General features: G+C 35.8%; 2 protein-coding genes across 4 annotated transcripts in view; one reads left to right on the forward strand and one right to left on the reverse strand.

The window, feature by feature from the left end:
• eeig1a (estrogen-induced osteoclastogenesis regulator 1a) overlaps window positions 1-2,829 on the forward strand; it is a 33,466-nt gene extending 30,637 nt beyond the window's left edge. For all 3 annotated transcript variants that reach the window (XM_067394314.1, XM_067394316.1, XM_067394315.1), the window contains exons 9-12: window positions 83-251; window positions 402-523; window positions 802-871; window positions 961-2,829. In XM_067394314.1, the coding sequence (XP_067250415.1) occupies window positions 83-251; window positions 402-523; window positions 802-871; window positions 961-1,006 (407 nt within the window). In that variant the 3' untranslated portion in view covers window positions 1,007-2,829. The remainder of the gene's footprint in view (window positions 1-82; window positions 252-401; window positions 524-801; window positions 872-960) is intronic.
• A 192-nt stretch (window positions 2,830-3,021) lies between these two features.
• LOC137026804 (uncharacterized) lies at window positions 3,022-10,870 on the reverse strand. Its single transcript, XM_067394318.1, has 4 exons — window positions 10,051-10,870; window positions 9,774-9,883; window positions 6,437-6,652; window positions 3,022-4,773 (listed from the first exon to the last, which is right to left on the reverse strand). Exons 1-4 carry the CDS (start codon window positions 10,368-10,370, stop codon window positions 4,640-4,642), a joined length of 780 nt encoding a protein of 259 aa, XP_067250419.1. The 5' UTR covers window positions 10,371-10,870; the 3' UTR covers window positions 3,022-4,639.
• Window positions 10,871-13,028: the final 2,158 nt, after the last annotated feature.

Consider the following 13,028-nt stretch of genomic DNA (forward strand, 5'->3'; position numbering starts at 1 on the left):
ACGGTGCATGATGAAACCCTTGTTTATTGAGCGTGCATGTGTGTAGTCTACTGACTCTCTCTCTCTCTGTGTGTGTGTACAGGCTACAGCACTGAACACTCCTGCTCCTCCAGTCTGTCAGATTTGACTCATCGCAGAAACACATCTACAGGCAGCAGCGTGAGCACAGACGTCCCTTCTGAGAGCGACACCCGCCCCGACCGGCCTCTACGACCTCCGCGGCCCATCTTACCCTCCAACAGACCTCCACGGTACGTCCACGTCAGCCTGGCCTGAAAGGGCAGATACATAAACGTCCGGCATTATTATGTACACACTGATGTATGTAGTCATGAAATATTGTCCCTCCACTTGAATGTCCCACAGTAAATGTAACTGGTATTTCCTTCTGTTTATTCCAGGAGGAAACAAGATTCGGTCGAGGATCAGCCGACCTGGGTCAACGACACGCGCATAGACGCAGATGACATCGTTGAGAAGATCGTCCAGAGCCAGAACTTCTCTGACATCAGTAACATGGAAGGTGAGAGTTTCAGATCCCTCCATCTCAGCTGATCAGGGATGTGTTTTACATTTGTAGGAAAAATACTCATGGCTGCTTGCATTATCAATCATTTCCAATCAATCGTTCCCTTTTTCTGTGCATTTTTATTGCATTTATGTACGTTATTTATTTTTTTATGTAATAAGATGTTGACAAAATCCATTTACAAGTGCTGACAGCAGATAATTGCAGGTGTAAACAGCAGTGTGTCGTTGTTATGCACTCACTTCTCCTCTGCTCTGTGTGTCTGTGTTCAGATAGTAACCTGAGGCTGTTTGTGAGCAGAGACGGAACGACAGCTCTGAGCGGGATCCAGCTGGGAAACAGGTGATTCAACACAAACACACTGGATTGTGCTTGTTCTGCTGCTGCAAAAACACTAAACATACTGATCAAACTCTGTGTTGTGTTCTCAGGGTCTCTGCTGGGGTGTTTGAGCCAGTCGTCATTGAAAGCCATTAGATTTATTCCCAGTGTGTGTCTTGTTTTGTCACTGGAACAATCACACAAACTCTGATCTATTCAAATCACCTCCTGAATTTTCACTAGTCTAAAATGTTTAAGTGCCAAACCACTGCAGATGCCTGAATCAAACCACTGCACAACAGAAGAACATTCTGGACACATTACAAGTTTTTCCACCACCTGTCATGACACAAGTATGTTGTCTACTTACAGCCGCATATATGTGTGATTTGTCTGGTCTGTTTCTTTGTCTACCGAATGAGGTTTCTGTGGAAGCTTGTTTCTGCTATGAAAGAAGAAATAAAAAAGGTAAATGCTACTTTATATCTCACAATTCTTACTTTTTTCTCAGAATTGTGAGTTTATATCTCAAAAAAATCACTTTTCCCCCTATAATTGGACTTTATAACATGCAAGTTTATAACTCACAATTCTGAGAAAAAAAGTCAGAATTGTGATATAGACTTGCAGTTGGATGTTATAAAGTTAGAATTGTGAGATAAGTCACAATTGCCTTTTAATTATTTTATTTAGTGGTGGAAACAAGCTTCCATGAGTTTTACATCTGTAAGTGCACATGTATTTTTTCCGAACACTAAGTTTTGACATTGACGGGCTCTTCAGGGGCTGTAATGTGTGACGTGGGTTTTTCCTGGAGCATCAGCTGGTCTGAATGCTGTGAAAGGACCAGAGATGCTCTCTGACCCACTGGACGTCTCGTCTGTTGTGTTGTTTTTCTGTGTTGCTGTGCAACACTAAACTCCCTCCCTACATTCTAGTGTTATACACACCAGTTTAATGCACTTTACAGGACAATCTCACAAAAACACGTCCAGCTCATAAAGTGCCTCAAAATCAGAAGGACAAGAAAGTGTATTTTCCACAAAGAAAATGACACCTATTTTAGGACCATTAAGATTTTTTTTTTGATTGCATCATCAATGATAATTGAGCATTTTTGTAATTCCCATTATTCTTTATTACCTTCTCAATACTTTACTGTAGTCTTTTTTTTTCATTGTTTTTCATTGTATTGTAATATTTTTTTTTTAATAAGCTTAAATTATCATAAAGAATAAAGTCACAAATCTTAATGGAATTAATAATACACTCTAAAAATGCTGGGTTAAAAACAACCCAAGTTGGGTTTAAAATGGACAACCCCAGCGATTGGGTTGTTTTAGCTCAATGGTTGGCTTAAATGTTTGCCCAACATGCTGGGAGGTTTTATTTAATTTAACTATTAATTAAAAATGACTATATATCTGGCTTAAAATGAACCCAAAATAAGTTGGAAATTAAAAATCAGACATAATTACTAGAGGCAATAATAATAATCAAAAAGTGAACATTTATTAATAAGTAATTTAATAAATGTTTATTGTTTAATCATTATTTATTAAACATATTAATAAATGTTAATTTCCAGCATACTTTGGGATCATTTTAAGCAAGAAATACAGTCATTTATAAACAATAGTTGAGTTAAATAAAACTACCCAGCAGGTTGGGCAGACTGGGTTTGTCCATTTTCAACCCAACTTGGGTTGTTTTTAAGCCAGTATTTTTTTTAGAATGTAGTCTTTCTGATTTTGATTTTGGGATGAAATATGACTTGGACGTTTCTTGAGAGATTTCATGAGATTCACTCTTACGCCCAAACTTGTGGGGCCAAAATGCACACGACTAAATACAAAATACATAATATTTCTAAATACACTGCAAGAATTGACTTTCATACATAGTATTGTGGTCTTATTTCCAGCACAAACATCTACAGATTCTTAAATCAAGATACATTTACTGGAGAAGCAAAGTGACTTCAAATATGAAGTCTTGTTTAATGAAAAATGTCTTAAAATAAAATTATTTTATTCTTAAAACAAGAAAAAATATCTGCCAATGGAGTCAGAAAAATAATCTTAATTCAAAGGGAAAACAAGATTATTTTTCTGACTCCATTGGCAGATATTTGTTCTCATTTTAAGCATAAATTTTATTTTAAGACATTTTTTATTAAACAAGACTTAATATTTTAAGTCATTTTGCTTGTCCAGTAAATGTATCTTGATTTAAGAATCTTAAGATGTTTGTGCTGGAAAACAAGACCACAATACTATATAAGAAGGTCATACACAACATCATAATCATGATTCCAGCCACTGCTGGTTCATGCACAGTAAAGTTTGTCTTTACTGTCGTTGTCAAAGTGAGTTTCTCCGCCCTCAACTTCCCTTGAAATCTTTAAACTGACTCATTTTTCCAGTACAGAGGAACTCCACACCATCCCCAGATTTTCCAGAACCAGCTGGCTGGTTATTTTCCTTCACAAAAAATCCCTAGAGACATATTGTGCTGGAGTTTCACAGTAAGACAAAGTGTATTTTTGCGTTTCTCAAGTGCACTTGATAAGCTGTGACTCTTTCGGTGCTGCTCATATGAACTGAGTGCTTGTAGAAATCTTTATTCAAAGCACATAGGGTTTTTTAAACTTTTAAACCGTTAATGAGAAAATACTTACTTGGCAACAAACATTAATTTTAGCACTTCAGCATCTTGGCCTGCTAAATCGCGATCATGAGCACTCGACTCGACTCGAGCACAATGACGTTCATCCGTTCAGCACCGAACACTGAGATCTCTACATGTTCTTTAACCGTAGAGCGGGTTAGAGAGCACAAAATGCACAAGGCCTTCATATCTCTCGCAAATAAGCTAACATTTTAATGCTTTATTAATAAAATAGACCTATAACTTAATAAATGTCTATAATTTCAGTGAAATTCACTTGTATTTCTATATGTAGTGCACTATTTTTGTGAATCTCAAATGTGGTTTTAATCAATAAATTTTAAGAAACTCTTTTACCCATACTATTTTCTTGTCACGTGTCATTATGGATGTGATCGATTAATCTTCCATGTTTTTTGTTCACCAATTAGCATAGTCCTGCTTTTATCTCTCTAAGAGGTAAAACAAAAAATCACATTTTTAGTCCTTTTTTTGTGTAATGAGTTCATTTTGACTACCATTTAAAAGTTTTTTTTTTTTTTTTTTGGTTCATAAAGAAGTCTCTTCTGCTCATATGCGTTTATTTGATCAAAAAATACAGTAAAAATAGTGAAATATTTTTACAATTTAAAATGGCTGTTTTTTATGTGACTATATAGTAAAATATAATTTATTCCTGTGATCAAAACTGAATTTTCAGCATCATTACTCCAGTCTTCAGTGTCACATGATCCTTCAGAAATCATTCTAATATGCTGATCTGCTGCTCAAGAAACATTTATGATTATTATCAATGTTAAAAACTGCTTTATATTTTTGTTTTCAGGATTCTTTGCTGAATAGAACAGCTTTTATTTGAAAAACTCTTTTGTGACATTATAAATATCTGTATTGACACTTTTGTTCAATTTAATGCATCCTTACATTACAAAGTTAGCCTACTAATTTGTAAAAAATAAAATTGTAGGTCACACCTCAGCAAACAAATTCAATTTCCATGTATATGCTTTTGAAATGTATGAAATGGTGAGAGTTATGTAACACATGATATCCCATCGGAGTGTATTTTACAGTGCTGCGGCGTGTCATCGGTCCGGCTCTCACTTGCAGTCAGATACATCACAGTGTGTCTCTCAGTGAGCAGCGGCGCTTTCTCCTGACGGTCAGCTGACAGCAGATCATACACCAAACACTGTCTTCTGGAGCTATCTGAACACCATTACTAGTCCTGAACGGCCGAAGCGCACATGATCCTGCAGGTACAAGAGAGGACATTAAAGGGATAGTTCACCCAAAAATGCAAATTCTGCCATCATTTACTCACCCTCAAGTTGTTCCAAAGCTGTATGAATTTCTTTCTTCAGCTGAACACAGAAGAAGATATTTTGAAGAATGTTGGTAACCAAAAACTTGATGGTCCCCATTGACTTCCATTGTATTGAAGTCAATGTTTGGTTTTCAACATTTTTCAAAAATTCATACAGGTTTGGAACAACTTGAGAGTGAATAAATGATGACAGAATTTTCATTTTTGGGTGACATTTCATTATTACCAATATGCAATTCTGTGCATGATATAGGCCTAGTATAATGCCTTTACATGCTGAAAAAACAGTTACAAATATGGGATTAACCATTTATGGACACTTGTTTCCGTATGGAAGAGGATTAGGGCCAAGCAATAATAAAAAAAATAAAACCATCTAGAGATTAAAGTTGTTAAATTTCGAGAAAAAAGTCGAAATAAAATGTTGAGAATAAACTCATTAAATTACAAGAAAAAACTTGTTAAATTTCAAGAAAAAAGTCGAGATAAAATGTTGAGTATAAACTCGTTAAATTTCGAGAAAAAACTTGTTACATTTCGAGGAAAAGTGAAGATAAAATGTTGAGAATAAAGTTATTAAATTAAGAGAAAAAAGTCTTTAAATTACGAGAACAAATTCGGTAAATTTGAGAAAAAAGTCATTTTATCTCGACTTTTTTCTCATAATTTAACGACGTTTTTCTCGTAATTTAATGACTTTATTCTCAACATTTTATCTTGACTTTTTTCTCGAAATTTAACACGTTTTTTCTCATAATTTAACAAGTTTATTCTCAACATTTTATCTCGACTTTTTTCTTGAAATTTAATGATTTTTTTTTTCTCGTAATTTAACTAGTTTATTCTCAACATTTTATCGACTTTTTTTTTTAAATTTAATGATTTTTTTCTCGAAATTTAACAACTTTAATCTCGAGATGATTTTATTTTTTTATTATTGCTTGGCCCTAATCCTCTTCCGTATTTCCGACACAGAATAAGTAATAAATAAAAAAAAAAAAGGTAATTGTGACTTTTCAATTCTGACGTTTTTTCCCCCCTCACAATTCTGAAAAGAAAAGCTCAAAACTTGCATTTGCAAGAAAAAAAGGTAAGAATTGTGGGATAAGTAGCTTTTATAGAGCCACTGAATAAAAAATAAAAGTAATTCTGACTTTTGTCTCACAATTCTGACTTTTCTCTGAATTGTGAGATATAAACTTGTAGTAGGGATTTATAAAGTCAGAACTGATATAAACGTGAAATTCTGCCTTTTTTCTCCCAATTGTGAATTTATATCTCACAATTCTTCCCTCAAAATTGTAAGATATAAACTTGCATAATGAATTGCGAGTTATAAAGTCAGAATTGAGATAAATACAATAGTCTTTTTCCCCTTGCAATTGGCATTATAACACACAATTCTGACTTTATATCCAAGGAAAAAAAAGTCAGAATTGTGAGATAAAAAGTCGCAATTACCTTTTTTATTTATGTCAGAAACAAGCTTCCATACATAACCATTCATTATAATAAGTTTGAACTTGTTGATTCGGTTGTAATGCCCTCTACTGGACTTCAACATTACTACAAGCTCATCAGTGAATGACCTATGATGAAGTAAGCCGTCACACTGAGGCAGAGGATGATGAGGAGGATGGTGCCGGGACCCACGTCCACCGGCGCACAGGCGTTCGGACACACACATGGGCTCTCCACCCACATCTGCAGGGGCGCACCAACGCTGAAGCTCTGGCTGGATGTGATGGAGTGATTCGGGCTGCATCGGTAATGAACTACAGTCTGAGGCTCGCTATCAGAAAACACTGAGTGAGACACAATCAACAGCTGAATGTATGACACATATATATTGCTTTTAGAGAGCATGAAACTTTTTTCTCTCTGAATTATGAAGGAGGATGAGTGAAACTTAAAGATCTTGTGAAATCGTTTAAGGAGTGCAGTTGTGCAAACAGGCTATTTCTTATTGAAACGGGATATATTGAAGGTCTCATTAGTTAATTAAATAACCTTTTGTTTTTATAGCCATGAAACATGATTTTCATTATGTAGAGAGAGTAATTTATTGGACAAAAAATTGGGCACAACCATAAGTGAAAGATATTATTGCTCCAGCTAGATAAATGCTGAAATGTTTAAATGCATTTATAGAATATCTGCAAAAAAAACAAAACAAAAAAAACAAAACAATTGTTGACTTTTAGTAGCGAAATGCTCAAAATGGCAGACATAAATTAAAAGACACAATATTTCAATTTTAAACAAAACAAAATTTTAGAAAAAAATTAAGACTTTTTTTAAGATATATGCAATTTAATTAATAGTAAAATTACATCAAATTGAATTGAAATGAATAATTGAACGATCCTGAATCAATTATTCAATTAAATTGCGCAAGGATTATATAATTAAATTATATGAAATTTTACTATTAAATCACGTAAAAAAAAAACTTAATTTTTTGAGTGTAAGATAATAAATTAATAAATGACTTTTAAGTGGATTTACTTTCCTTTATTAATTTACCAAATCTGTTTCAAATGTCATTGGACAGTTGATAAGACACTGAATAAAGCCCCAGCTTGCGTACGCTAGTGTACACGCACAGTCGAAAGCACAGCCTTGCATAGTGTACTTCACTTGACTCGTACGCGTACACAGGTGTTCGACGCATGTGCAGTTTTGAGCAATCTCTCGCCACGAGTTACAACCCATGTAAACATCTTTGTATTCTTTCATGCTAGAGTTGTACAAATAAAGGTACTTTCTAACCTCTTCAGACAATCTCTTGTCTATGTAGGGCTCCATTGTCGCAGTAGCTTGCATGAGTTCCAGTCTGTTCTGTTCATGCAGTTTTTCTTCAACTACCTTTTGAATTGACGCCTCCAGGGCACGGTTGCCACCTTGTGGATAAACTATTTACTGCAAAAAAAATTAAATGCGCATGTGCGATGTGGTGTGTGTACAGTATGTGCGTGCTCTTCAGTATTGAAAGCCAGGAGATCCAAAAACATGAATTTTAACATGTTAACAACACATAAAATGTGTATTTCACACATATTTAACAGGTATTTCATGTATTAAATATGTGCTGTTTGCGTGTGAAAAATCTGCATTAAATACGCGCAAACAACATGTATTTAACATTAAATAGTGTGAAATACACATCTTTTACATGTTGTTGACGTGGTAAAATTCACATTTTTGAACCTTTTGGCCTTCCATACTTATAATGAAATTCGCGTCACGTGCACTGATTTTTCATGCACAAACAACAGGCTTGTTCAGCGTGATGCAGCGCTGCACAGACCGATCGGCGGCTAACTTGAAGAAGTGCATGCCCGTAAGAAATTTTGTCCGACTTGAGACAGCGCCGACACTATCGAGTATCACTATCAGTATCGAGCCCGATACTGACAATAAAGTACCCGTCACTCTCACTGTAATTCTTTCTTGCCCTCTTTGCAAAAAAAAAAATATTTTATAGCTTTGTAAGAGATGCTTTTTTGCTAAACCTGAAAAGTATTAAACAGTAGCATTTAGAAGTTATATTAACTAATAATATAATTTTCTACCATATACAATTGAATGCACCTAGCTAACAACAACTTCTTTGTTCTGGTTTAACCTCACTCCAGTCTAAACTAACTGATTTTATAGGTAGGCCTAATTTACTACACATTGTCATTTAAATAACCTGAAAATATAGTGGATTATTAAGGCTAATTTTATTAACCACTCTTGCTAGATGGGGTAAGCACACTTATGTTCTCATTTCAGAGTTGTTCGAGTAAATGATTCATTATAGACCGTGTGGACAGATCAGTTGTTGTCATGATTCATTCAAATGAATCTGTTCAAATGAGTCATTAGGTCACGAATCGGACATTAGCGGACGTTGACGCATTGTGTGCGAATCGCGACTGTTATTAGGACATCGCAAAACATTTGTCAACACAGAAAACACTTCACCACTGGATAGGATTTTCTTTTTGTTTGCTGAAAGTGTGGTTTATGTCAGCTGCACGTGCAGGGCGCCTGTCAGAGAAGATGACGTTCTTTGAGCACAATTCACACCCAGCGGTTATTCAGGAAAAACATTCTCCGAATGCGCCTCGTGATACATGGATTCGGTCTTACGAACTTTTAGCATTGTGTCAGTTGATTTAGATTATTATGTGTGAGGTAGAGAGAGTACAAAGACGGTGCTTACTTTGAAGAAGAAGAGAGCTCGAACGCACGAGGGAGGATCTCTGCTCGTTATGTCCGTTAGCACTGCAGTCGTCTCCTTCCATTTTACAGTCGAATGGTGGCTAGAACAGCTCCAGGTTCAAGGTCAATACGGAATGGATTAATCTGCATTTTTTTAACGCGTTATTTTTTCTCAGATTAATTAATCGAAATTAACGCGTTACTTTGACAGCCTATAGTAAAAACAGATGCTGTAGGCAGCACATACAGTATTGAATGAAAATGTCTCTGAAACATCAGTGTATTAGTCAAATATTGCATTTATTTCACTTCAGCTGTGAGAAAGTATGCAAACGCAACGTGAGCGTCACTACGAGCAGCAGAAAGTGTCCGACTTCACGTCCCAGTTTTCAGCTCCTGCACGCGGCTATACTCACCGATCGGTTGCATCCAGTTAAAGCTGATGTTGAACACACATGTATTTAACGCATGAAATACATGTTACATATGCATGAAATACACACCTTTTGCGTGTTGTTGACATGTTAAAATGCACGTGCTTTTGAACCTTTTGGCCTTCCATACTTCTGATGATGAAATTTGCGTCACGCGCACTGATGCACACTGACCCTCACGTACCAGTAAAAAGTGAAGTATACTTTGGGCTTAAGAGCCCCAGCTGCCTTAAATGTAAGTGAATAATGAATTAAAGACATCCTGGATGCAGTAACTTACTGTAATAAGACACAGAGAGCGTCTTCTTTGAGTCGTCATAGCTGAATTTATTGCCCTCATGTCTGCCGTAGTTCAAGTATTGATCGATGTACATGTTGTCCTGATGAATCCTAAAATCAGCTTCCATGAGTTTCACTTTACATAATAATAACATTATTCCACATCTCAAGATATTGCTAATGAGTTGACAATTAAATATTCTGAGCTTGTAAATGATCATGATATTTTTTTGTGTTTACCACTAAGCAAAAATCCATTTTAAATGTGATGAACTCACCTTCTAATGACACAAGCAGCCACATCGGTGCAGTCAGAGACGGTGAAGTGCTCGGGCTGTGAGAAGGCCAGACACGGGCTGAAGGACAGCAGCACGTCCGTGTTTTGTGGCGCTGATGGCAGGGGTTTGAGCCGCTGTATGAACCCGTCCTCGTCCGCCACTGAGCCCAGATCGATGAGCCCGGATCCGTCCCGCATCAGACATTTACACTGATTCACTTTAATACAGCCACTCTGTTTCAGCTCAGATGGAAGATCCGCTCTTATGAGGCCTAAAGAAAAATAAACCACAGTCAGAATAGAGAGAACCATAGCGAACATTCACCATTACTGAGTCTGACCACTAACTAGAGCCGCAGCACTGGTCAGTTAACACACTAGTGATGATAATGCACATCAATGTGTCAGATTCCAGCACCGCAACAACAGAAGAGCTCATATCTATCTATCTATCTATCTATCTATCTATCTATCTATCTATCTATCTATCTATCTATCTATCTATCTATCTATCTATCTATCTATCTATCTATCTATCTATCTATCTATTTCATGTGTTTACACTCATTTTAGGGGTACATCATATTATTACACAACATGAAACATGAATATTGTTTTTTTGGTAGAAAGCACATATTATGACTAGAACCACCATATGTCGCATCTGCTCTTGTTGTCTGCACTTCTATGTAGGTGTTGAGGTGCGTGGGGAAAAACACTATAATCCTCATCAGTGGCTGTGCATGTGCACTTTAAAGTGTTACAGGTTCACCCAAAAATGAAAATAATGTCATTTATTACTCACCCTCATGTCGTTCTACACCCGTAAGACCTTCGTTCATCTTCAGAACACAAATTAAGATATTTTTGATGAAATCTGAGAGGTATATGACTTGTCCATTGACAGCATTATAATCAACACTTTCAAGGTCCAGAAAAGTACTAAAGACATCGTTAAAACAGTCATGTGACTGCAGTGGTTCAACCTTAATGTTATGAAGCGACGAAAATACTTTTTGTGCACAAAAACAAACAAAAATAACGACTTGATTCAACAATATCTTCTCTTCCCTGTCATTATCTTACGCAGGTGACACAGTAAGCAACGGCACTTCCGTGTTTACGTCCGAATGCCGGCTCAGTATTGGCCAAAGCTGATCATGTGATCAGCATGACACATGCATGTGATTGTGACGCATGAGCCGACCAATAACGAGTTGGCATTCTGACGTAGAACCTGGAAGCGCTGGACGTAAACAACGCATGAGAATGACACAGAAGAGAAGAGATTGTTGAATAAAGTCCTTATTTTTGTTTTGTTTTTGCACACTAAAAGTATTATCATCTCTTCATAACATTAAGGTTGAACCACTGCAGTCACATGACTGTTTTAACAATGTCTTTAGTACCTTTCTGGACCTTGAAAGTGTTGATTATATTGATGGACAAGCCATAAACCTCTCGGATTTAATCAGAAATACCTTAATTTGTGTTCTTACGGGTGTGGAACGACATGAGGGTGAGTATAATGACTGAATTTTCATGTTTGGGTGAACTAACCCTTCAACAAAGTGGAAAGTGCTAATTGTGATTCATTATATTTAAATGAATTCTAAACCTTTCTGTCTTCTATGCAGCTCATTTTCACCCACTAACACACCTTGTCAAAGCGTACCTTTTCCATGCTGGTGTCTGATAATAATTCAGAGCCTCAAACAACCAGAACATGAAACTTTTATGTGCATCATGAATATTTAATATTTATTGAAATGTCCCATTGCTAATGTATATACAGTGCACACTATTGAGTAACAATGGAATTTGAAAAACATTATGTAATGCAAAACATTTCCTAAAGTACTACATTGTTGTCACATGACCTCTCTATGTTGCAATTCAGCAAATGCAAGTAAAAATAACAACTATTTCACATTTTATTCCACATTTGTGTTCATTTGTGACAATATGAGGCAGAATTCAGAATAAAATGCTACCATACTACTTCTTTCATATCTGTATATATGATTTTGTGGTTCACAGTAACCAGCAGAGTGTGCAAAAAGCATATTTTTTTCCATTAAAGTAATGCATAGGTCACCTACTGTAGATATTCAGGCATACACAAAATGCATAGTAGCCTATACTGTATACTGCAAAAATAAGACTATGATGATGGCCTAATAAACATGTCCAAGCCAGCTGTGTAGATGTTTCTTTCTTTGGTGTGGTTTTACTTTAAATCTGTAAAATAATTTACTTAGGCTAATTATTACCCACATCAATCACTTTATTCTTCAGAATTATATACAGGTTCATTTGTGCACTTTAAAGGATTAGTCTACTTTCAAATAAACATTTCATGATAATTTACTCACCTCCATGTCATCTAAGATGTTCATGTCTTTCTTTCTTCAGTCGAGAAGAAATTAAGGTTTTTGAGGAAAACATTCCAGGATTTTTCTCCTTATAGTGGACTTCAATGGACTCCAAATGGTTGAAGGTCAAAATGACAGTTTCAGTATAGCTTCAAAGAGCTTTAAACGATCCCAGACGAGGAATAAGAGTCTTATATAGTAAAACGATCGGTCATTTTCTAAAAAAATTTTTTAAGAATAATATATTTTTAACCATAAATGCACATCTTGAAATAGCTCTCTTCTTCTTCTCTATTAGAATTCCGGCAGTGTAGACACTGCTAAGTGTATTACTGCCCCCCTCAGGTCAAAGTTTGAACTAAACTGTCATATACAATATTCTGGTGCAAGTATATAACAATTATTACAAACTTTAACCTGTGGAGGGCAGTAATACACTTAACAGTGTCTACACTGCCAGAATTCAAATAGAGAAGAAGAAGAGAGCTAGTTCAAGATGAGCATTTATGGTTAAAAGTGTATTTTTTTTTATTTATTTATTTTTTTTTTTCGAAAATGACCAATCGTTTCGCTAGATAAGACTCTTATTCCTCGTCTGGTATCA

Source organism: Chanodichthys erythropterus, chromosome 9, assembly GCF_024489055.1.
Source record: "Chanodichthys erythropterus isolate Z2021 chromosome 9, ASM2448905v1, whole genome shotgun sequence".
Taxonomy (NCBI): domain Eukaryota; kingdom Metazoa; phylum Chordata; class Actinopteri; order Cypriniformes; family Xenocyprididae; genus Chanodichthys; species Chanodichthys erythropterus.